Here is a 25936-nt window from a genome sequence, read left to right on the forward strand (position 1 = left end):
GCAGATTTTCAAAATTTCACACTTTGCTCAAATCAACTCCAAACCATACCAAAACCTCAAGACCTATTCTATACCTCCCCTAGAACATTTCTAAAGCATCAAATCCACCCAGAAAGTACAGAAACGAAATTCACCATTAAAGCCCAAGCTTTGAGTTCTAAACTCAAACTTGGTTAAAAACAACTAACATGCATCCAAATCATGATTCAAACTCATATTCAAGCATAATAACACTGCAGAAAACTAACCCTAATTCATGCAAACACTACAGCCACAAATTCACACAATTTCTCTTTGAAAACCAAACTTTATAACAAGAAATCTATCCAACTAGAGCAAGAATAACTAGCATGCAATTCAACCTAATTAAACCTATTTAAATCAACATTTTAATCATGGAAACAACAACAACAATTAACAGCAGCAACATCATCAAAATCATCATGCATTACTCATATTTTTCATCAAAAATTTCAAGAAAACAAAGTAAGAAAACTAGACAAAGAAATACCTCTACTAGAATCACTTTAACTTGCTGAAAATCACTTGAAAATGAAGAGAAAACTCCACTTTTCTTGCTGCTTCAAGTGGCCGAAAAAGAGAAAGAGGAAAAGAGAGAGAGAGCTTTTGAAATTTTTCTATTTTTTTCTAAGTGTTGAAAATATGAATAAAATGGAATTTTAAGGCACTTAATACATTTACTTTCAGCCAAATAATAACCAATTACACATATATTTTTCAATTATTAAAATTACTAGAAGACAAAATAATAATGGGGCAAAAAGACCATTTTGCCCCTCCACACCAAAATCACATAAATAACACTAAAGGGGTATTTTTGGGAAATTCTAAATTCCCGGCCATTCCCGACATTCCCAATGTCTAATAAACCGTCCCAAACTACTAACATACTAAGTTTTGATTTTACTGAGCCAAACACCGAGTTCCAAAATACCGGGCACTGGAATGCAAAATTATGAAAACTATTACATGACATAAAAATGAATCTCTGAATTCAAAAATAACAGTATAATAATTATTTAAATGGCTATAAATAATTTTCATAATTAAACGTGATTAACTGCTAATTTCCAAAATAACTAAGCGGTCTTTACACTACCTATGCAGACTACTTACTCGAGTACTACTTGTTACTACGACACGAAAGTTGTAAACAAGAAAATTTAAACGTTGAAGGAGAAGGTTAACAAAGCAGAAATGGAGTAAAAAATCTTGAAAACGCTTGATCACCTATTAGTTTTGACTCTCTCCACTGAATTCGAAGACCTTTATTTCTCGTATATAGTGATGGAGTACTGCTCCGGTGGTGATCTTAACTTTCTTTGCCATAAACAACATCGCAAACAATTTTCGCGTAACTCTGCAAGGTAAATTATTAACTAGAAAACTCCAATAATTTTTGTTTTTTATTTGATTTTCATGCATATTTTTGATTTGTAGATTTTACGCCGCTGAAGTTCTAGTAGCTTTGGAATATCTTCATATGTTAAGAATCATCTACAGAGCTTTAAAACTTAAAAACATACTCGACAAGTCAGACGAACACATTATGCTCACTGAGTTCGACCTTTCACTTTGCTTGGACACAATCCAAATCGTTGTCGAATCACCAGAATCATCCTAATTTTCTTTCTTCTTCAACCGTCTCTTTTGTTCGCGCCTAGTTAAGACACTTTATGCTGCTAACCAGCTCTTTGTGGCCAAGTCGGTGACGACCAGGTTGTCGTCCATTGTCGGTACACACAGGTACATTTCGCCTAAGATGGCTAAGGATAATTCCCACGAGACTGGTAGGCACATGGTGTCTTTATCTATGAAATGATTTACGTTCGAACACTATTCCCAGCTCAATCCCACAAGACAACGATCTCAAACATTATCAATATGCTACTAGCCTTCCCCACCTTGACCCTGTCATGCGAGCTTGAGCTTCACGCAAGGGAGTTGACTACTGGGTTGCTTGACAAGGACTCGACCAAGTGTCTCGAGGCCAAACGTAGAGCTGCTGATGTTAAGAAGCATCCCTTCTTCAAGGGACTCAATTTGGCTTTGGCAGTGGCGAAGACCTCGTCAAGGCTAAATTGAGATCCTTAAAGAATGGGTGCTTCTTAACCTCAGTAGCTCCGCGTTTGGCCCTGAGACGCTTGGTCAGGTCCTTGTCAAGCAATCCAGTATTCAACTCCCTCCCGTGAAACTCAAGCTCGCTTGATAGCGTCAGGGTAGGGAAGGGTAGTGGCATATTTATAATGTTTGAGATAATTGTCTTGTGGGACTAAGCCGCAAACGGTGTACGACCGTAGATTATTTCGTTGATGAAGATACCATATGTCCACTAGTCCATCTTGTTGCCATGGGACTTATCGTTAGCCATCTCAGGTGAAATGTACTCGTGTGTATCGACAGTGGACGACGACCTAATCTTTACCGACTCAACTACAAAGAGCCAATTAGCAGCCTTAAGTGTCTTGACTTGACACAAATAGAACCGCTAGTTGGAGAAGCAAAAAAATGAGAATGAGTCAGGTGATGATTCAAGCGATTCAACAATGCCTGGGATTGTGTACGAATAAAGTGAAAGGTCGAAGTCAGTGAGCATAATGTGACTGACTAACTTGATGAGTGTGTTTTTCGGTTTTAAATCTATGTAGATGATTCCAACATGTGAAGATACTTTAAGGCTACTAGAACTTTAGCAGCGTAAAATCTTTAAATAAAAAAATGCATGAAATAAAATAAAAAATAAAAAATATTAGAGTTTCCTAGTTAACAAATTATCTTGTAGAGTTAAGTAGAAACCATTTTTGAGGTTGTTTATGGCAAAATGAGTTAAGATCACCATCAGAACAGTACTCCACCACTATATACAAAAAATATGAGTCTTCGAACTCAACGAAGAGAGTCTAAAAAAAACAAAAGATCAAGTATTTTCAAGATTTTCTCTTTGTTTTCACTTTTTTACATTTTCACTTCTTGTTCACAACTTTCATGGCGTAGTAATAAGAAGTACTCGAGTCAAGTACTTTGCATGTGTAGACCTTACCGATGTCGCCCGCGCCAATTTCTTTGAAGAACTTAGAGTGGTCGAATGTTAGGCCAGATACCCGAGTATCAGAGAATGGTAGAGTAGGTGAAATCTGAGATGTATGTGGCTTTAATGAAAGCTCCATAAGGTTTCCTAACTACTTTTGTAGGGAGACGAAGAAGATATAGTTAGTGAATAGGGTATAAGAGGAGAAAGTAAATGCATATATTACATGTATTAAATTTATTTTAATAAGTTAAGAATCTATTTACTAACACTTTCTTTTACATTTAAAAATAATGAGAATTGTTATAAAAAAAAAAATAGCTAGCGCATATTTTCTTGGACATAATATATAATCTATGAAAAATAAGTATTAGCCAAGAGATCATAAATTCAATATCAATTTAGTTTTATGAAAAAGTATGATTAGTTTCATAAAATATCGTTACATATATTTTACCGATCCAAAAAAAAAAAATCACATGTTTAATTTTTCTTATCTATATATATAATTATATATAAATACACTAGAATGACATTAAGTTTCTAGGACTAAACATCTGATCTAATTTAATATTTTTATTTTTATCCGATTCAATCCAATTAGTAATTAAAAATTAAAAATTAATCATCCGATCTAATCCAATTAGATCTCAAAATTCAATTTACTCCTATCTAATTACTAATTTGGTTTGGATTGGTTTTGTAATTAAATATCCAATTACACACAAATTTTTTATATAAACTTAAAAATAGGAAAGAAAAAAATAATACAAAATATTATTAATATTGAGAACCTGATGAATTTTGAGATTAACATCTAATAGCCGATCCAATTCAATTAGACATCCAAGTCAAAGTAATTGTAATTGGATATCTAATTTTTGTAATTAGATTAGTTCGGTTCAACTAAATCGAATTGAATCTCATCCAGCCCTATAAATATTAACTATTTTATGTAGATGATTGTGCATATATATTGATTTTATTACTATATTATTAAAATTTCAATGAAATTAATGTCATTTAAAAAAAATAGTTAAAATAAAGTATTGGTGGGTTTGTAATGCATTTCAAACCTTTTTCGTACTATGCAAGACCAAGGCAACAAATAGTTTTGATATTAATATTTTCCTACTGTGCCTTAACGCCCCACATTCCTCCACCACTACATGCTTATCCTTACCTCATCGACCAAGCCTGTAAGGTCTTGTAGAGAAATAAGATAGAGTATAGTTGAAACGAAACGTTCCTAGAAAGGACAATCCACTCCAATATAATGAATACTTGATCTAAAATATTGGATAGATATGATCCGATCTAAAACATAATAGATCTAAAATATTAGATAAACCTGAAGGAATACAATAGACATACATGAAATACATCTAATGGATAGAACCGATCTAATCCAACATCTTTTGGATATTTGATAGATTGTATGATTGAAATGAATTTGATCGAATCAGTTTGTAAAATCTTACATCCGTTATGTAATTGGATCAAATATGGATAGGCTTAAAAATATTAGATGTGATTCAATAAACATCCCAAATCTTAACTATTTTCGCTATAAACAATCTCGAAAACGGTTTTTGCTCAATTCTGCAAGGTAATTTATTAACTAAAATGTTGAGTTTTGTGCCCTAAATAAAATCCATTTCAATATAATGAGATTTACTTATTAATAAAGATCAGAAATAACATTTTATGTTGCATGATTCACATGATTTATTTCATGATTATATATATAATGTATGAATTCTATTTAAGTCCAGAACATATGAATTTGTTAAAGATTATAGTGTTGTAAGCACAGTGGAATATAATCTTAATTATATGTTCGAAAGTTTATTCCCTGATTTGTCAGAACACTGGATTTAGACTGACATGGTACAATCAGCGATATGTATTCTTACACCTTGGAAAAGTGTTATGTCCTTTCCAGGACATTGGCAAAGTTTACCAGTATCGGATGTATGGAGTATACATCGGAAGGGACCGATATTGAACTTTGATTAGATATATTAGAATTTACCGTAATATCTATTCAATTCAATATCACTTGTTGATCCTAGATCAAATGATCTTAATCCTGATATGATTAGGTTCAATATTAAGAGTGTTATTCGTGTTCTTAAGAGTGATACGTATATTTTGGGAACACAGTAGTGCAATTGAGTGGGAGCGCTAACATAAATATGGAATCGATAGCTTCTATCTGGCGAATAGAAAGTAAAGGATGATTTCCTTCGAGCTTAACCAAACGAAAATAAATGGTGGAGTACTCATTTCACTTAGTTGAAATATCATTATACAGGGTTAAGTGTTTTAAGGATAAAATACATTGTAGGGTGTTACGGTAATTTAATCCCTTTACGGTGTAAATCATCTATATAGAGGATCATTGATCACATTAGGATTATAACAATAGATAACTAATGACGCATTTATATCGTGGAACATATAGAGCGTTCTATATGACTGAGAGTGCAATTCCAAGTTCTAAGAGTGGATTCAATAAGGAATTAATAAGTTAGGAAATTTACTTGGTAAATTCGGTTTGACTTATTGGAAGCTCGGTTATATGGACCCATGGTCTGTTGGAAATTATTTTACCAGGATCTTAGATCTACTCACAAGTATGTTTATTAACATCCTAAATAAGAACTTTCTAAAACGATAAATTAAACACATATAAAGTTTAAGAAACCTTACATTGGGTGCAGCAGAATTAAATGACTCATTCCGTTCAGATCTCTAACCCTTGAATCCTTTCTGTAGCAGAGTATTATCAAGATCTGAACCTGGATCTCTTTCTCTGAATCCTTGATGCTGAATCTCCTTTGCTGATGATCTTTCTTCACGATCTTCCTCACTATGATTGAGGTATTGATATTAGGAGCACACACATCAAGTGGTACCTTAATCATAGTATGTAAGACTGTGAAAAATCAGCATCAAAGAAGGAGAGAAGGAGATCCAAATTCAGATCTTGATTATGCTTTGCTACAGAAAGGAATCAAGGGCTAGAGATCTGAATGGAAAGAGTCATTATATTCCGCTGCACCCAATGTAAAGTTTTCTTAAACTCTTATGTGTTTATTTCATTGTTTTAGAATTCATATTAGGATGTTAATCAAACATACTTGGTAGTAAATCTAGATCCTGGTAAAATAATTCCAACATAAACAACTCCAATAAAATTTGTTTTCATTTGATTTTCATGCATATTTGTATTTACATAATTTAATTCGTCGAAGTTCTAATAGTCTTAGAGTATCTTTACATGTTAGGAATCATCACAAAGATTTAAAATTGAAAAACATACTCGTCAAGTCGGACAATCACATTATGCTCACTGAGTTTGACCTTTCACTTTGCTCGGACACAATCTCAGTCATTGTTGAATCACCTGAATCATCAACTGACTCATCTTTGTTTTCTTGGTTCTCCAACTAGCTCTTCAATTTAAGAAGAGTCGTGAAACTTAAGGCTGCTAATCGGTTCTTTGTAGCTGAGCTGGTGATAGCCAGGTTGTCGTCCACTGTCGGTACAACCAAGTACATTTCGCCTGAAATTGCTAAGGATAAGTATTACAGCAATGTTGTGGACTGTTGGGCGTATAGTGTCTTTATCTACAAAATGATCTATGGTCATGCATGTTGGGTTTTATGCCCTAAATAAAACTCTTTACAATCTGATTAGTTATCAATATAAGAAATTTGAAGTGATTGATGTTTGCATGAATTTTACATGCTAATGGTTTAATATGTTTATTACTATTATACACAAAATCAGTTAAATCCAGATCACATGTTTGTTCACAATTACAGTATCGTCAACACAGTGGAATGTGATTGTGATCATATGAATCAAAAGACTTGGTCCCTGTTTCATCAGTGTTATTGAATTTACACTAATGTGATAATCAGCGATGATGTATACTTACACTTGGAGTAAGTGTTATGTTCTTTCCAGGACATTAGTAAAGTATACTAGTTTCGAATGTATGGAGTATACATTGGACTGGACCGATATTGCAACTAAGTTAAGATATTACAAACTTACCGTTATATATATCTTTCCAAGTCAATATCAGTAGTTGATCTTAAGATTAAAAGAATCTAAATCCTGATATGCTTAGGCTCAACTCAGGAGTGCTATTCATGTTCTTTGATTTATTAGTTAAGCCTACTTTTAGGTCAGGGTGATACGTATATTTTGGGAACATGATAGTATGATTGAGTGGGAGTGCTGAACGTAAATATGGAATCTATAACTTCTACTGGTGTATAGAAGTCAAGTGATGATTCCCTTCGAGCTTAGCAAATAGAAGTAAATGGATGAGCTCTTGTTTAACTGACTAATTATTAGATCACTAAACACCATTTACAGGTAGCTAAGTGTTTTAAGGGGCAAAATACATTGAGGGGTGAGAACGGTAAAGAAATCCCATCTCGATGTAGATCATCTATATAGAGGATCTTTAAATCACAATAAGATTATAACAATGGTTAAATGAGATAGCATATTGATATCGTGAAACATATAATATGCTCTATATAAGTCTGAGAGTGCAATTCTAAGTTCTAAGAGTGGATTCAACGAAGAATTAATAAGTAGGAATTTACTTGGTAAATTTGGTTCACTTATTGGAAGCTCAGCATATAGATCCATGGTCCCCATTCTAGTTGAGAACATTCTGCTTGTAAGACTCATTAATTGATTCGTGATTGATCAATTATAATTCTAAAGTTAGACTATGTCTAATTTTATGAATTTTCACTATTTAGGGGTGAAATTGTAAAGAAAAGAAATTATAGGTTTATTTATTTATTAATGGACTTTATATGTCTAGTTAATAATTAAATTAAATGAAAATATTATTTAATAATCTATTTTAGTTATTAAATAATTAGTTTTGCCATTTAAAAGGTTAGAATTGGAAAATTGGCGTTTTTGAGAAAATAGAAATAAAATTTGATAAAACTGCAAAATCAAGTGGGGCCCACTAACACACCATGGCCGGCCACTAATTGTGGAGTTTCAAATTAATATTTTCATTATTTTAATGTCAAATAATTCCTAACCTAAACCTAGTAGTTGCCTATAAATAGAAAGTGTTGGCTCAGTCAAATTACATGCTTTGACATGCTTTCATTAGTTATCTGACAGAAATTTCTCTCTACAGAAAAACTGAGCCTTCCCTACTTTCTATACCTGGCCGAAATCATCCTTCTCTTTTCTCTTCATCAATTTCGCGACCCTAATGAAAGAGTAAGTGCCCACACACAGCAAGCAGTAACTCAATCATAGATTGGAAGACTGTGAAGGATCAAACTTGAAGAAGAAGGACATTCGGGCTCAGATCTTGATTATACTCTGCTACAGGAAGGATACAAGGGTTAGAGATCTGAGTGGAAGGAGACATTAATTTCGCTGCATCAATGTAAGGTTTTCTTAACTTTATATGTGTTTAATTTATCGTTTTAGAAAGTTCATATTTAGGGTGCTTAAACAACATACTTGTGAGTAGATCTAAGATCCTGGTAAAATAAAATTCCAACAATGCATTGTTCGCAACTCAATCCCACAAGACAACAATCTCAAACATTATCAATATGCCATAAGTATTTTCCACTCTGATGCTACCATGCGAGCTTGAGCTTCATACAAGAGAGTTGATTAGTGGGTTGCTTAACAAGGCCCCGACCAAGCATCTCGAGATTAGACGTGGAGCTGCTGAGGTTAAGAAGAACCTTTTTTTCTAAAGGTCCCAATTTGGCCTTGATTAGGTTATTTGATTAGACAATGTGTGGTTGGAAAACAATGATCAATATTTTAGTAAGGTACAAAATATTTTGTCAAATATTCAATATGATTCCACAAGATCTAGTTTCGTTCAATTAACGAATTATAGCCAATTGAAAGGATCATCTGATAGATCCAGATATCATTTGATTCCAATAGTAACGAGGATTCAGAATATCACATATTGATCAATCAAAGAGAGATTCAACTAAACGAAAGATCAATTCTTTAGGATTCTTCCTTTCTACAAACGGAATAAACGGAGATAGAATCATATTGATTCCCTAAATCCTAGGAGGCACAAAACAACTTCATTTGGTATAATATCATTGTCGTCCATTACTTCTGAGAGATGGAAATATATATCGTAAAAGAATATTTACCTAATAAGAATATTTGACACTAATACTTCATTTTAACTATTTTTCTTCTTAAAGGACATTATATACTTAATTAAATCTTTAATGATATAGTACTTCATACAATAAAAATCAATAAATATATATATCATCTAAATAAACTTATCGATAGTTAATGTCATTCTAGTATTTATAGATAACAAAAAATAAGCATATCTAATTGCTTTTTTTATAAATCAATGAAGTAAATGTACTAAGATTCTATGAAACTAATCTCACTTCCCATATTGATATTGAATTTATGATCTTTAAGTCATACTTATTTTTCATATACAATATGTTCAAAAAAATATGCATTAGCTATTTTTTTTTAAATTCTATTTTTTAAAATAAAAAAAAAAAGGTTAGAAAATACATTATTTTACTAAGTTGGCAAAAAAAAAAATGTAATATATGTAATTGATGTTTCCACTCTCTCCTCTTATATCCTAATCACTAATTATATCCTCTTCACTTTATATTTTTCTTCTCCCTACAAAAATAGTTAAGAAACTCATGGAGCTCTCATTAAAGCCACACGCATCCTTCAATTTTGCCTACTCCGCCATCCGGTCTGCCACTCGTAATCTAGCCTGGCATATGACCACTTCAAGATCCTCAAAGAAATTAGCATGGGCGACATCAACAAGGTCTACCTATGCAGACTACTTAACTCGAGTAATACTTGTTACTACGACACGAAAGTTGTAAACAAGAAAATTTTAGCGTTGAAGGAGAAGGTTAACAAAGCAGAAACGGAGTGAAAAATCATGAAAATGCTTGATCACCTATTACTTTTGACTTTCTCCAATGAGTTCGAAGACTTGCATTTCTCGTATATAGTGATGGAGTACTGCTCCGGTGGTGATCTTAACTCTCTTCGCCACAAACAACCTCGCAAACAATTTTCGGTCAACTCTGCAAGGTAATTTATTAACTAGAAAACTCAAATAACTTTTATTTTTTATTTGATTTTTATGCATATTTTTTATTTGTAGATTTTACGCCGTCGAAATTCTAGTATCCTTGAAATATCTTCACATGTTGGGAATTATCTACAAAGCTTTAAAACTGAAAAAAAAATGCTCAACAAGTCAGGCGAACACATTATGCTCACCGAGTTCAACCTTTCCCTTTGCTTGGACACAATCCAAATCGTTGTCGAATCACCTGAATCATCACCTGGCTCATCCTTATTTTCTTTCTTCTTCAACCGTGTCTTCTGTTCGGGCCTAGTTGAGACACTTAATGCTGCTAACCAGCTCTTTGTAGTCGAGTCGGTGACGACTAGGTTTTCGTTCATTGTCGGTATACACGAGTACATTTCGCCTAAGATGGCTAAGGATAAGTCCCACGAGACTGGTAGGCATATGGTGTCTTTATCTATGAAATGATTTACGGTCGTACACTGTTAGTAGCTCAATCCCACAAGACAACGAGCTCAAACATTATCAATATGCTACTAGCCTTCCCCACCTTGACGCTATCATGCGAGCTTGAGCTTCACGCAAGGGAGTTAACTACTGGGTTGCTTGACAAAGACTCGACCAAGCATCTCGAGGGCAAACGCGGAGCTGCTGAGGTCAAGAAGCATCCCTTCTTCAAGGGACTCAATTTGGCCTTGGCGGCAGCGAAGACCTCGTCAAGGCTAAATTGAGATCCTTAAAGAATGGGTGCTTCTTAACCCCGACAACTCTACATTTGGCCCCGAGACGTTTAAATAGGTCTTTGTTAAGAAATCCAGTATTCAAATCCCTCCCGTGAAACTCAAGCTCGCATGATAGCGTCAGGGTGGGGAAGGCTAGTGGCAAATTGATAATGTTTGAGATAATTGTCTTGTGGGACTTGGCCTCGAACAGTGTACGATCGTAAATTATTTCGTAGATGAAGAGACCATATGTCCACCAGTTCATCTTGTTGTCGTGAGACTTATCCTTAGCCGTCTCATGTGAAATGTACTCGTTTGTATCGACAGTAGACGAAGACCTGATCCTTACCGACTCGACCACAAAGAGCCAATTAGCAGCCTTATGGGTCTTGACTTGGCACGAATAAAAGAGCCAGTTGGAGAATCAAATAAAGGAGAATGAGTCAGGTGATGATTCAAGTGATTCAACAATGCCTGGGATTGTGTCCGAGTAAAGTGAAAGGTCGAAATCAGTGAGCATAATGTGATTGACTGACTTGATGAGTGTATTTTTCGGTTTTAAATCAATGTAGATGATTCCAACATGTGAACATACTTCAAGGCTACTAGACCTTTAGCAGCGTAAAATCTGTAAATAAAAAATATGCATGAAATAAAATATACAACAAAAATTATCAGAGTTTCCTAATTAACAAATTATCTTGTAAAGTTAAGCGAAAACCGTTTCTGAGGTTATTTATGGCAAAAAAAGTTAAGATCACCATCGGAGCAGTACTCCATCACTATATACAAAAATATGAGTCTTCGAACTCAGCGAAGAGAGTCTAAAGAAACAGGTGATCAAGTATTTTCAAGATTTTCTCTTCGCTTCCGCCTTGTTAACATTTTCCTTCAATGCTAAAATTTTCTTGTTCACAACTTTCATGGCGTAGTAATAAGAAGTATTCGAATTAAGTAGTTTGCATGTGTAAACCTTGCTAATATTGTCCGCGCCAATTTTTTTAAGGAACTTGGAGTGGTCGAACGCCAGGCCAAATATCCAAGTGTCGGATTGAATGGGAGAGTAGGTAAAATTTGAGACGCACGTGGCTTTAATGAAAGCTTCATAAAGTTTCCTAACTACTTTTGTAGGGAGACGAAGAAGATAGAGTGAAGAATATATAGTTAGTGAATAGGGTATAAGAGGAGATAGTGAATGAATATATTATTGTTGCCCCTAATTTTGCCCAATATACGTGGACCAATCAGACAGGGACACGTGGATCAAGCAATTCACAATATTTGCTAAGTCTTTATGCCATAAGGTAACGTCCAGGAAGTAGGTCCCGGAGAAGGCACATGGAACTCAATATGCTCCCGGAAGCTCATATAACGCTAAGGCATCTCCGCGAGGTGTCAAGTTTCTCCTGAGCAATCAAGTTGCATTAAATGCCGCATGGGAGGAAGCGTGTTGGGACTGCTACACGCAATAAAGTCTGACGGCACAACCTCCAACCAGCAGCGGCACAGTAATGATCATTTAAGTCTAGCGACGGCTACACTGTGAAGAGTCACGTCAATCAAAAGGCAATAAGGACATTCCACATAAAAACCCTACAGCACCTAGGGATTTGACCATGCATTACCCATGGTATATTCATTGGGAATACCCAACTTTATGGATACTTACAGATACACTTGTAAGGACAATTCTAGGGATCTCCCCACCAAAAACACTATAAATACCCCCTCAAAGCTCATTAAATGGGATCGAGAATCTTGGGCTGCATATGAGCAAGTAGAGTAAATACTCACCAAGAACATTCTTTGTATTTATAAGGGTGAAATTCTCCCAAGTATATTCTCTGTATTAAATACATCCATAAATAACAAAGTCTCGTGGACTAAGGCTCATTAACGCCCCAACCACGTAAAAATCCATCTCTCACTTTCTTACAGCTCGGTAATTTTATACTATTTATTAGTTGCCAAAAATCTCGGTCAACATTTTGGTGCTTTCATTGAGAGTTGAAGAAAGCCATTATAAACGAACACTTGACTTCACAAACATGGTGGAGACTAGAAGTACTCGCCAGCCTCGCCCTCTTGAAGTCGCTCAAGACCCGAATGAGGAAGACGTAGCCTCAAGAGCAGCAGAGAGGTCCGAGGAAGAGGAAATAATCCCCGATGATGACTACGAGGGAAACCTCGACGAGTATGCCTATGACGAAGGTAGTTACTCAGAACTGGTGCTTCTCAGACAAAAAGCTATCGATCACGAAGCCGAGATCGAAGCTCAGAAAGCGCAAAACCAGAAAATGCAAGAAGTAATGCTGGCCATGCAAAAAGCCATGGAGGCAGCTGGCATTCACGTACACCCCAAGGCAATGACCGCTGGACTTGACAAGGAGCCAGCGACGTCTTCGCCTAGTTCCCAACAGCAGAAATCTAGGGAGCCTAGCCCTATAAGGTACCCTGCTGAAGGGAACCAAACAAAAAACCCTACTTCTACCCCAGGGCGAAAGAAAAAGGCGCAGGATCCGTGAAAGGTCCGCTCAGATTTCCCTAAAGGGAAAGGTCCGCAGAGGGGCAAACCCCAAAAAGCGTTTCCGTGCACCAAGAACCCGGGGGTAGAGGGAGAAGAGGACAGAGGTGTCCTCCCGTTCATTTGAGAAATCAAATCAATGGGAACCAAGGTGATCTCCGAGATCACCTTGACCAAAAAAGATACGGACCTGCGGTCTCCACGGGTACGTTAAACGAAGGAATTATGGTGGAACTCGCCATACTTCGAAAAGACATCGCTCGAGTCTCCGGAGACAGAAAGGAGATGACTCCGACTCAGATAGCGAGGATCGAGAGCCCTGTGCTAAGCACATCTTAGAGGCGGAGCTCCCTAAGAACTTCAAGATGCCCGAAATGGCAGCTTATACCGGGAACTCCGATCCTAGCGACCACTTGTCACGGTTCAACCATGTCATGACGGTCATGAGGGTCAGCAATGACGCCAAATGTCTATGCTTCCCACTTACCCTAAGTGGGTCCGCGGAGGAATGGTTCAAAAAACTGGAACTGGGATCCGTGGGCTGTTGGAACAAACTACAGACCAACTTCCAAAGACAGTTTGTCGCCGCAAGAAAGGTTCCGAGAGGAAGCCTCGAAAACCAAGAAAGTTGACGACGGACAACAGCTTGCACTTCTCCAAGCAGGCATCCGCACTGGGACTCCTTTCTGGAATGAACTGCAGCAAGAAGGAGCTGCTAGCCTTCAGGACTTCCAGAAGAGAGTCCAAAAATATATCAACCTCGAAGAAGCCCAAATCGTGGCTTACGAAGGATACTATCCCACCGGGATAGCAGGGTACATGCCCAGAGTATCGCCCTCGGGTACTGCCCCGACCGCCACTCCACAAGCAAGTGGCATACAATTCTCTGCTACCCCCGAATATAGCCAGGGCCAAGCTTTGGCACCAGCATCATCCCATTTTGGCAACCCGTCCAGAGTGAATGGACAAGCTCCTTCACACTCTACTCCGGCTGCTAGTCTGGCAGGCCCTTCCCAGGGTTCGAGGAGTAAAAGATCCTCCAAGGGCAGCACCCGGACGGGAGAGAAGCGCCAGAAAAGGGGGTACACCCCCCAGTATACTCAATACACGGAGTTGTCGGACTCCCAAGAGCGTGTGTACTTTGCTACTAGGCAAAATACACACTACCGGAGACCACAACCGTTGTACAAAGATAGCTCCCATAGAGATCCGAGCAAGAGATGCGAGTACCAGAACGACATCGGTCATAGCACCAATGAATGTAAAAATCTCAAGGATGAGATTGAAAATCTAATCCGATTAGGCCACCTCTACGAGTGGATCAAAAATAGGTTGCCCCACCTCAATCCGGGCCAGGCGACTTCGGGTATGCCTCAGGGAACACCGGGGGGTACAGCAGGGGTATTGGCTCCAGCTGCTCCCACGGGCGACGCCCAGCATATCCTCGATCTGCCGCCCCGGCCTAATGGGAAGGTAGCTATGATCTCTGGAGGTCCCCATATCGGAGGAACTACTCGCAAGGAGCTTAAGCGATACGCAAGGGCCGCGAAACACAGTGAGGTTTGGGAAGTTACTCAACTCCCAGCTCAAAGGCCCCGGTTGATGGACCAACCCATCATGTTCACGGAAGAAGACGCCAAGACAGTGCGCTTCCCTCATCATTACCCATTGGTCATAGAGACCCCCATCGCGAATAAAGTGGTGGCTAGAGTCTTAATTGACAATGGCAGTTCCGTGAACCTACTCTTCAAGGAAGCCTTCACCGCGATAGGCTTGACGGACCGGGACCTCTCACCCAGTGGGTCCCAGCTCACAGGGTTTAACGGGACAACACTTATCCCAATGGGAAAAGTAAGGCTCCCAGTCACCTTGTGCCCGGACACCCCCCAGAGCACGTTTAAATACTACACCTTCGTAGTGGTGGACTGTCCGACAGCCTACAACGCGATCCTCGGCCGACCGGCCTTGGTAGACTTTGGCGCAGTCACATCGATTTGGCACCTGTGCCTGAAGTTCCCTACCCGGGAGGCCAGAATCGGAACTGTGAGGGGAAACCAGGGGGAAGCAAGACAATGTTACAATGTCGCAACCCACCTGCCCGTGCTAATGGTTCGGGAGTCAGCTGAGCCAGAAGTGGCTGAAGAGGATGAGTTGGACCCCCGTGTGGGGTCCGAAAGAATTGTGGAACCAATGGAGGACGTCGAGGAAGTATCAGTGTGCGACCTCGACTCCACCAAAGTACTCCGGCTAGGTAAGAACCTAGATCCGGAGGAAAAAGAAAAAATAATGAAAACACTGAAGGGCGCCATCGACATCTTTGCATGGCGCCAAGAAGACATGACTGGCATAAGCCCTCATGTCATCACCCACGTACTCAACGTCAATCCGCACATGCCCCCCGTCGAGCAAAAGTGACGCCCGCTCGACTCGGTGAAAGCCGAAGCTCTAGAGAAAGAGGTGGACAAACTTTGGACTAACGGCATGATCCGCGACGTATACTATCCGGAGTGGCTGGCCAATCCGGTCCTGGTGCCCAAGCCGAACGGAACTTGGCGAGTTTGTATAGATTTCACCGATCTAAACAAAGCTTGTCCGAAGGACTGCTTCCCGCTGCCCAGGATCGACCAGATGGTAGATGCCACTTCTGGATTCAAACTGCTATCCTTCATGGACGCCTATGCTGGGTACAATCAAATAAAAATGCATACGGCAGACCAGGAGTGCACTAGCTTTAGGACCGATAAGGGGGTATACTGTTACTTAGTCACGCCCTTCGGACTGAAAAACGCCGAAGCAACCTATCAAAGAATGGTTAACCGGATGTTTAAAGGCCTCCTGGGGCGAAACATGGAGGAATCCTAACCCACTCAGTAAGGAGCTCCGGATGGTCCACTGCCCGGAATCCGGAGGAGAAGAAAAAACGATGGCGATACTCCTTAACGTGAGTCTGCCTGTTATACGGGACCACCCCTTCGTTAGCAGGGTGGGCCCGGAACCCATAAAAATCGTCCTTAAGTTTGTCCCCCTTCTTGGGGACAGAAACAAGTTCATAAAAATACAAAATTTCCGCCGGGCGGGGAGATCCCCATCCCCGGGCGGTATAAATAAAAATTAAATAAGCCTGAAAGCAGGCGGTATGCTTGGGGAATGAGTTGGTATGGCGCAAGGCCGACAAAAACTAGAAAATTAACAAAATAATCCTGAAGAGGAAGCATGGCCCCGGCTATCAGATGGGTTTGGCTCCAGGCCCCGAAGCCGCCGTAGTTGTGGTTGAGCGTCTCCGCGTCGCGGGGTGGCCGATGGTAGGTCCCTGAGGTGGAAGGCTTGATTCCAGCAACCTCCACAATGTTCTCCAATTGATGGGGACAGGTCAGGGTGGAGTAAAGCTCAGCCGCCTCCCATCCGACCGCCCGGGACTTATACCCCTCCTGGGCAACGGGTCCCAGGGAGACCTCCTCAAGGGTAGCCATGCGCTTACCACTTTTCTTTGATGACTTTGAGACAGAAGCAGACATTTTTCTATTCTGTAAAAAGAGTAAAATTCCAGCAGTTAGGCCCCATACCAAACCCTAAATTAAGAAAAAGGGAATGGGGGTCCCCTAACCGCTGGAAAGAGGCCCCCTCCGGACACGTGTCACACATGAAACCCTGGAAGGATTCCCTGGACAAGAGTCGGGTGCAATGAATTCACAGAAAACGGCTTTGCGCGATAAAGAAAACAGAAAGAAAAGAGTCTGTCCTATGCACTAAGCAACCATTATACGAAGGACGTATGACCTTCTACAAAGAAAATAATAACAACAGAGGCGTGACAATATCAATCCTATCACTAGAGCAGTAAACTCAAACAGACTGTAAGAAGGGTTTAAACACTTGCATGCCCAGAAACTTCGAATGTAAACCCAGAAAAGAACAAACAGATAAGTAATAGCATGCCATTCAATAATGACAAAGGATGCAAAAAACTTACGATGAAGTGTTGAACTGGGGGTCCTGCTGCGAGTCGAGTAAAGACAAGAAGGACTGGTAGCAACGAGCGAAGAAGAATTGGAAAAATTGCAAAGTGTTTAAAGGCCTTGTTCTAGGTCTGAGAATTTTCTCTCTAGGAAATTTGAGCAAAGTTGGCAAGAAATGGGAAGTAACCGAAATGAAGAAAAGGTGGTGGCTTTTATAGGCAAAGATGCATGAGGAACAGGCGTCATCACCTACCAATCGAACGGTGAGGGAAGCGCACGATTCAAATACTCGAAGATCAACGGACCAGATTGATTTACAATAAAGGCGGTGGAAACTCTTGAGTATCCGTCTGACACCATTAATGCCCCGTATCAATCAATGGGCGTGAAACGAATCGACCCCTGCAAAAAGTGAATCGCTGCATTTAAAGCCATCATTAAATACACCCTCACGCGCTTAAAGCTCGTGCCAGGAAACCGAGGAGTCAACCGGAGGCACTTGAACAAGTCTTGTTTCATTTTTCAAATAAACAAGGCTTGGGGGTAAATGTTGCCCCTACTTTTGCCCAATATACGTGGACCAATCAGACAGGGACACGTGGATCAAGCAATTCACAATATTTGCTAAGTCTTTATGCCATACGGTAACGTCCAGGAAGTAGGTCCCGGAGAAGGCACATGGAACTCAATATGCTCCCGGAAGCTCATATAACGCTAAGGCATCTCCGCAAGGTGTCAGGTTTCTCCTGAGCAATCAAGTCGCATTAAATGCCGCATGGGAGGAAGCGTGTTGGGACTGCTACACGCAATAAAGTCTGACGACACAACCTCCAACCAGCAGCGGCGCAGTAATGATCATTTAAGTCTAGCGACGGCTACACTGTGAAGAGTCACGTCAATCAAAAGGCAATAAGGACATTCCACATAAAAACCCTACAGCACCTAGGGATTTGACCATGCATTACCCATGGTATATTCATTAGGAATACCCAACTTTATGGATACTTACAGATACACTTGTAAGGACAATTCTAGGGATCTCCCTACCAAAAACACTATAAATACCCCCTCAAAGCTCATTAAATGGGATCGAGAATCTTGGGCTGCATATGAGCAAGTAGAGTAAATACTCACCAAGAACATTCTCTGTCTTTATAAGGGTGAAATTCTCCCAAGTATATTCTCTGTAGTAAATACATCCATAAATAACAAAGACTCGTGGACTAAGGCTCATTAACGCCCCAACCACGTAAAAATCATTCTCTCACTTTCTTACAGCTCGGTAATTTTATAATATTTATTAGTTGCCGAAAATCTCGGTCAACAATTACATATGTTAAATTTATTTTGCCATCTTAAGATTTTATTTAGTAACACTTTTTTTTACATTTTAAAAAATGAGAATTGTCAAGAAAGAAAATAGCTAATGCATATTTTTTTTTGGACATAATATATAATCTATGAAAAATAAATATGACCCAAAGAGATCATAAATTCAATATCAATTAAGTTTTATGAAAAAATAGAATTAGTTTCATAAAATATCACCACATTTATTTCATCGATCCAAAAAAAATCACATATGTTCAATTTTGTTTTATCTATATATATAAATGGAAGACTTCTTAATGGGTAATACCCATTGATGGGCACTAAAAAAAATTAATAAGGTAAACAATCTAATAATCTTTTATGGTAAGTTTCCAACAATTATGTTTTACAAAATTGAAAATAATAATTACAACCAATAGTTTGAAAAAATTATAAATTATTTTTAAAAATTAATTGAAATTACTACTTTATTATTTTATGAAATTGTGAGTTTATTAATAATTTATTATTGTAAAACTAAGAATCATTTACATGTATATTAATGTATTATTTTTTATTAGGAGAATAAGAGCTTAATTGTGGAATCTAATTGTCTTAATATTATTCATACTCTTAAGGGGAGAACAAGCCATTCGGCAAGGAGATTCAGAAATTGCGAAGGCTTGGTTCGATCAAGCTGCCGAATATTGGAAACAAGCTCTAGCGCTTACTCCTGGTAATTAGGGTATCATTGTTAGAGAAATATTATTATCATCTAATGATTTTTTTGACATTACCATGCATCATTCTCCTAAAATAACTAATGAGGTGTTGTTCATTATTTATATTCTTAGGATTGGAAGATGATAATCTTGTCTAGGGGTCAAGTATAATTTTTTGTGTTGAAATTCTTGTGTTGGCAACTGCCATTATTCAATAATGTTTATGACATTTTTTTTCTTCATTCATTTTTTTCGTTAAAATTTTCTTCATTGATTTTGTTCTTATAGGTTTTGGTAACCTCAAGTAGGGGTGTTCATCCGATCCAATCCGCACTTTTTTGGTCAAACAACATCCAATCCGCACTAAGTGCGGATTTTATATTTTGGATCCAATCCGATCCCCATAAGAGTTTAAATCCAATCCAATCCAATCCGCAATAGTGCGGATTGGATCGGTTATTTTTTTAATAATAAATTATTTAACATTTCATTGAAAAAAAAATAAAAAAAGACTATTGTTTCTTAATCTCCAATAATAATCTATTTCCATCTCTATTTATATACAAATTAAACCAATATACATATATATATCAATATATATATACTGATCTTTAGATTTACACTAAAATATATATGTATCTAATTACTAAAATAAATAAGCTAGTTTATACATATTTAAACTTTATGTGTATGTGTCTATGTGAATAAAAATTATTTTTCTTGTGTTTTTATTACAAAATAAATAAAATGCACCAACTCAATATATTACTAAAAAAGATTAAGAAATTAGAAGTTTGTGTCTTTTTTTAATTAATATATATTACATACTATAATTTTTTAAAAATATATATAATTAAGTGCGGATTGGATTGGATCGGTTACTTTTTGAGGTCAAACAACATCCAATCCGCACAAGTGCGGATTTTAGATTTTTCAATCCAATCCAATCCGCACAAGTGCGGATATCCGCATTTTGCGGATTGGATTGGATTGGATCGTGCGGATTGGATTGGATTGGATACTTTGTGAACACCCCTAACCTCAAGTATTTTAAAAAAATAAAAACATATAAATGATTGTTAATTATTATGAAATTAAAGATTTTAGGTTTAAAAAAAATCTTATACATTTTATGTGTATTAAAGCTTAAAGTTTAAAATTATTTATTTTTTTTTTTTTTCTCAATAATGCAATTTAGAATTCTAGTTTGAAGAAATTTAATAAAAAGATATATATGCACTTTTTTTTCTTTTTAATCTTTAAAATGATTTTTATTAAAAAAATAATTTGTTAGTTTTTTTTAGTGTGTTTATTTTTTAAATAACAATTCTATGTATAAATTTTTTATTTCTATTAATAGTTTTATGCATTTTAGGAATATAGAGAATACCAAAATAGGAAATATTAATTTTTTAATATTTAATTAATGACTATAAATATCTACCATTAGATATTTGATCCAATGGTCAAGAATAAAATACCCATATAAATAATACCCATTAAAATTAAGCATACCCAAATATAAATATACTAGAATGACATTAAGTATCTAGGACTAGATATCTGATCTAATTCAATGTTTTTCTCCTCATCCGATCCAATCCAATTAGTAATTGGATTTAGAAATTCATCATCCGATCTAGTCCAATTAGACCTCAAAATTCAATATAATCTTATCTAATTACTAATTTAATTTGGATAGGTTTTGAAATTGGATATTCAATTACACCAAATTTTTCATATAAACTTGAAAATATGAAAGAAAAAAATAATACAAAACCTTATTAATATTGAAAACCTAATGAATTTTGAGATTAACATCTAATAGCCGATCCAATCATATAAGACATCCAATATTTGACATCCAAGCCAAACCAATTGTAATTGGATATCAAATTTTTTGTAATTAGATTAGTTCGGTTCAATTAAATCGGATTAAATCTTGTCCAACCCTATAAATATTGACAACTTTATGTAGATGATTGTATACATACATTGATTTTTATTGTATGATGTACTATCTTATTAAAGTTTCAATAAAATAAATAATGTCATTTTAAAAAAAAAAATATAGTTAAAATAAAGTATTGGTGGGTTAGTAATGCATTTCAAACCTTTTTCGCATTGTGCAAAATCAAGACAACAAATAGTTTTGATATTAACATTTTCTTACCGTGCCTTAACGCCGTCACATTCCTCCACCACTACATGCTTATCCTTACGTCATTGACCACCCTAAAGAGGCAACCCTAAAGAGGCAACATGTAAGGTCTTGTAGAGAAACAAGATAGAGTATAGTTGAAACGAAGCGTTCCTAGAAAGAACAATTTTGATTACAGTGAGAATAAAGTATATTCATTTCATTAATAAAAATCTCAACATTTAGTGAGAAGCATATACCCCTCTGAATTGATGGTGGTGTGAGCTTAAAAACTTTAAGCTCTTCCGTTTGTCTGTTGTCATAAAACCGAACGAATATGTCAACTAATGTGATCATTTAAGAGTTGGATATTTGCAAGTGATTAATAGAAGAAAGAACAAGGTAAACACCAATATCAAAAGGGTTTTTCGACAATTGAAATCATAATAACATCTTTCATTATATGCTATGAAGAAACATACAAAACTTTAAATTTGCATGCTACCTGAGATTTTCTTTTATCAGTATACCAAACTAGTCATAGTCCATGTCGTACTCCTTTGGGAAGAAGAAGAAGAAAAAATTAAACAAATAGGTAAGTGGGCAAAAGGAAACTCAATTAATAAAATACTTTATTTATTAAGATCTAAACAATGTGCCATCTCTTTGAAGTTAAGACCAAATGTCTCGTTTATCTTAGCAGCAAGGTTTCTCAATGGTGGAAAGTCAACTCTCCTGCAAGTAAATTAAGAAACATTTCATTTCAAAAAAAAAAAAAATTAAGAAACAATGAAACATCCTATATTAAGATGCCCTAACAGAAAATGTACATGGAAAAAGACTTTTTCCCAGTACATATTAAGCTGTCTTAGATGTTCCACTTATTGAGTGTATATACACATAGAAATAATCTTATTGGATGTGAGCTAGAATTTTGCAAAGAAAATTTCCAACTTAATATATTTGGAACAATGTATTAAAATTACGAAATGCAACCTCAAGATCCTTGGAGAAAGAATTCATTGAACTCCATTGCCAGGAGAGCATGTACTAGATAGAGAAAGAGAGGTCAAAAAAAATTAAACAATCTATCTCTTCTTTTTCAATGTGTAGCTTCAATGAAAGAACTACAATTCGTTATTTAATCAAAATTATTAAGGCATAAACAGATTTATAAATAAGTAAAAGTTGGAAATAACAGAAGAAGATTATACCTAACATTAACGGTGTTCATACTTAAAACAAAAACATATAGGGCTTCCAGGGCATGAAATGTCAGTATTTAGTAACTACCAAGTACCAAAAGCAAAGGACAAGTATGGTTAATTTTAAAACATGTATGCAAACTCACGTTGATTGTACGTGTAATTCATGTAGATAACTTTATACTGTAATAGTTTGTTTATACACAATGAACCAAAATACTTACACATGAAAAACTTGTAAGTTTACATACATAACATGTAACTAATACTGATAATCATTTTCATACTTACAAATTTGTCTTAACTTAAACAAACCTCAAGAAATTTCTTTCCAAGTTCATGAGTAAGCACTGCAACCGATTCTGCGTGCCTCGTTGCAGCAGAAAGTCTCTCTTGACAATAAAAAATTACTTCTTTACCTTGATAAGAAGCGAAATGGAATAATGTCAGCTTTACATGTAGAATATTTGTCTCTAACAACATATCGTTTTTAATAATTCAAATTAAAAAAAAAAAAACACAAATAAATAAGGAATACAATACAAATTCACAAAATAATATATATAGACAATTAGTCACTGCACAAACAAATTTTCAACTAGATTCTCAATATTTGAGACAGAAAAAAACTCTGAAACACATTAAAATGACTAATCTCACTCCTCAAGATGTATTGCTGCTTGATGAGCAGATTTTTGCCAATGTCCCCAAGCCGCATTCCACCATCTGTAGAAGACACGCAGAGACTGAGAGCAAAAGAGAGAGAGTCACCAATGATAAAAGGTTAGAGAGGAGAAATGAGAAATAAGAGAAGGCAGGTGGCCAGAGATGTCGTGTCATGTGTACATTGTGTCCATATGAACATTACAGCGAGTACACATTGCAAATATGGAAGTTAACAACTAAAGATGGATGGCAATGGTAAACTGCTAACAGAACGTGGGTGGAACATGAACAATGTGACTAGATATTGTCATTAATTGTTGTTAACAACTAGCAAGTGCCTCTCCTAGCTTCTCATTCTTTCCATTATCTTCTTCACCAAAACCAACTATATGCACACTCAAGTCTACTAAGTCTCAAAAAAAAAAAAGATGGTTTGTTTGTTTGTAACTCACTGTGAATTCAACTTCAGCATGTTCTTTGTCCTTGTAAAGCCTTGTAATCTAACATGACATAAACCGAAAAGTGCTATGGTTACCAAATGAAGGCTTATAAAGAAAATTAAACTTTGTGTATGGTTTTATAGTTTCCAAGACCAGAAAATTGCATTATAATTGTCTTTCATTTTTCTTTGATTCTTTTATAAAGCCAGTTTTGTTTTCTTTTCATGAAGAAAGTAATCTTGAACAACAAGATTAACATCATTAACCTGTAGAAAATTATGATTCTCAGACCACATTTAAGAGAGTACAATGAAGACCGAGCAACCAAGAGGGTTTATATGCCACAAAAACCTGAAATAGTTTAAGAAAATGACTCATAAAAAATCTCAACATATGGTGTGTATCCATTAAAGGGTAAGGAAATCTCAAAAAATATTTTTGCTATCTGCATAACTGTAATCGAAGAAAAGAAAGCCTTGTTAATAAAAGAATTAGAAAAAGAAAAAGCACAACAACAAGAGATACTTACGGAAAATAGTCATCAGTTTTCAATGGCCAAGTCTCATTTGCTGCAGATTTTGCATCCCTGCACTTAGATGGTGTTGAATACATCACATTAACCCACCTGTCCGTCCTGATAAATTTAAACAGCTCAAATGCAAGTTATAACTAAGAATTGTGCATGAACAACAATGAAAATTTACAACAGATGAGAATTATTACAGGCACAGCCAAGCCAACTTCATTTATTTTACCTTGTTGACATAGTGAATCAACTTTTCCGTACTGATACTGAAAATCATCACCCATTGTCCACATGATTAGCCTATACAGAATGATGGTTTGAGCAATGATTTGTCAGTAACAAAAATTACTGTCAAATATTATAAGAATCAATGGTAAGTTAAGTGACAATAATACTTGAATGCTGTTACTGGATCCCAACCCACATCGTCATGACAATGAGGAAGGAACTAAATGAACATTCAACGACAACACTTTCAGTGTCGTATTTCACATAACTACAACAAACGACATCACTACTAATCACCAAAGAAACCCAAAAGAGAACGAAAAAAAATCAAGCTTGCTCATTTTTCTGACAACCCCAGATGATTATTTCCCCTATGGTTTTTATTACCTTAAGATTTTCGATTTAAGAGTTGAGTTAAGCATAAAATGATGTATCCCATTATATAATGAAAATGAGGACAGCACTAACCCAAACACAGTTGCACAAGCAAGTAATTAAACAGTAAAGCTGAGCAATTAATCGTATGCATATATTACATATCTTTAGATGGTAAAGCAAAAGCCATAAGAAGATATAAGTTTCATCTTTGGATTGGATGGTAAAGAACATGATATACAGAGAAGAGAGTAAACAATAGAGAAAGGAGAGAGAGAGATCAAAAGGGTTCGCTGGGATTTTTCTGATGGTTTCATCACCTTTAACTTTGGTTACAAGTGCACGTTTGTCCATATTGATGAAAAAAAAATTGCATTATTATGTGAAAGATGACAAAAAAGAAAACTTAATCAAGACCCTTTTGTCAGTCAACTTTCTTTTCCTCTAGCCTGTGGTCTAATTACAACAAATCACATGCGTAAATTCCAGCTTTAAATGGAGTTTTTCATGTAATAACATAGCAAACAGATAATGATCACTGTCATTTACTTAACCAACTTGGTGCAAGAAAATTCAGTGTCTGACATTAAATGTAGAAAAACAAAACCCAGACAATATCATTATTTAGGTACTTAGATATGACATCACAAATAAAGTGCAATCTTTTCGAACAAGCATGGGCACACAAAAGTGAGCTCTGGGAAAGATAATAATTGCAATGAAAAATCGTACTCTGATTAGTGACAAATCAAAGATATATGGCTTTTTTTTTTTTTTTTTTTTTTTTTTTGAAAATAAAGTGTATATATATTAAAAGGAAATGAATAGTCAGACCTCACGGTTATTACAGAAAATATTACTTGGAATAGTAGAGACTTCTACCATACCATAAATATTGTTGGCAACCGCCCACTTAGCCACATTGTGGGCCGCGAAA

At 36.4% G+C, this 25936-nt stretch overlaps 1 protein-coding gene and 2 pseudogenes across 7 annotated transcripts; 1 reads left to right on the forward strand and 2 right to left on the reverse strand.

Annotated features, from left to right (window-relative positions):
• Nucleotides 1-517: 517 nt before the first annotated feature.
• On the reverse strand, nucleotides 518-3188 carry LOC115695350 (protein kinase PINOID-like; annotated as a pseudogene).
• A 2488-nt stretch (nucleotides 3189-5676) lies between these two features.
• On the reverse strand, nucleotides 5677-25591 carry LOC115724782 (uncharacterized). Of its 7 annotated transcripts, none has more exons than XR_009688449.1 (10): nucleotides 24626-25591; nucleotides 24400-24504; nucleotides 24137-24221; nucleotides 23883-23930; nucleotides 23425-23490; nucleotides 23080-23183; nucleotides 22065-22294; nucleotides 21820-21872; nucleotides 21593-21733; nucleotides 5678-6620 (listed from the first exon to the last, which is right to left on the reverse strand). XR_009688449.1 is itself a non-coding variant. In XM_030654128.2 (5 exons), exons 2-5 carry the CDS (start codon nucleotides 24634-24636, stop codon nucleotides 23065-23067), a joined length of 321 nt encoding a protein of 106 aa, XP_030509988.1. In that variant the 5' UTR covers nucleotides 24637-24696; nucleotides 25093-25591; the 3' UTR covers nucleotides 22301-23064. The 7 variants fall into 7 exon arrangements, 2 of the variants coding, with proteins under 2 accessions (XP_030509988.1, XP_060973325.1); XR_009688448.1 differs by having other exon boundaries at nucleotides 23425-23510; nucleotides 24626-25590; XR_009688451.1 differs by lacking the exon at nucleotides 23883-23930.
• On the forward strand, nucleotides 10104-10915 carry LOC115695351 (protein kinase PINOID-like; annotated as a pseudogene).
• Nucleotides 25592-25936: the final 345 nt, after the last annotated feature.

This window comes from Cannabis sativa, chromosome 6, assembly GCF_029168945.1.
Source record: "Cannabis sativa cultivar Pink pepper isolate KNU-18-1 chromosome 6, ASM2916894v1, whole genome shotgun sequence".
Lineage (NCBI taxonomy): Eukaryota > Viridiplantae > Streptophyta > Magnoliopsida > Rosales > Cannabaceae > Cannabis > Cannabis sativa.

Bases quoted from the DNA above. Each gene is read 5' to 3' on its own strand.
- LOC115724782 (XM_030654128.2), bottom strand. The intron at 23,511-24,399 runs GTAAGTATCTCT...TTTTGCTCTCAG, and splicing joins AAAACTGATGACTATTTTCC to TCTCTGCGTGTCTTCTACAG. The intron at 23,184-23,424 runs GTGAGATTAGTC...CTTCTTATCAAG, and splicing joins GCAGCAATACATCTTGAGGA to GTAAAGAAGTAATTTTTTAT.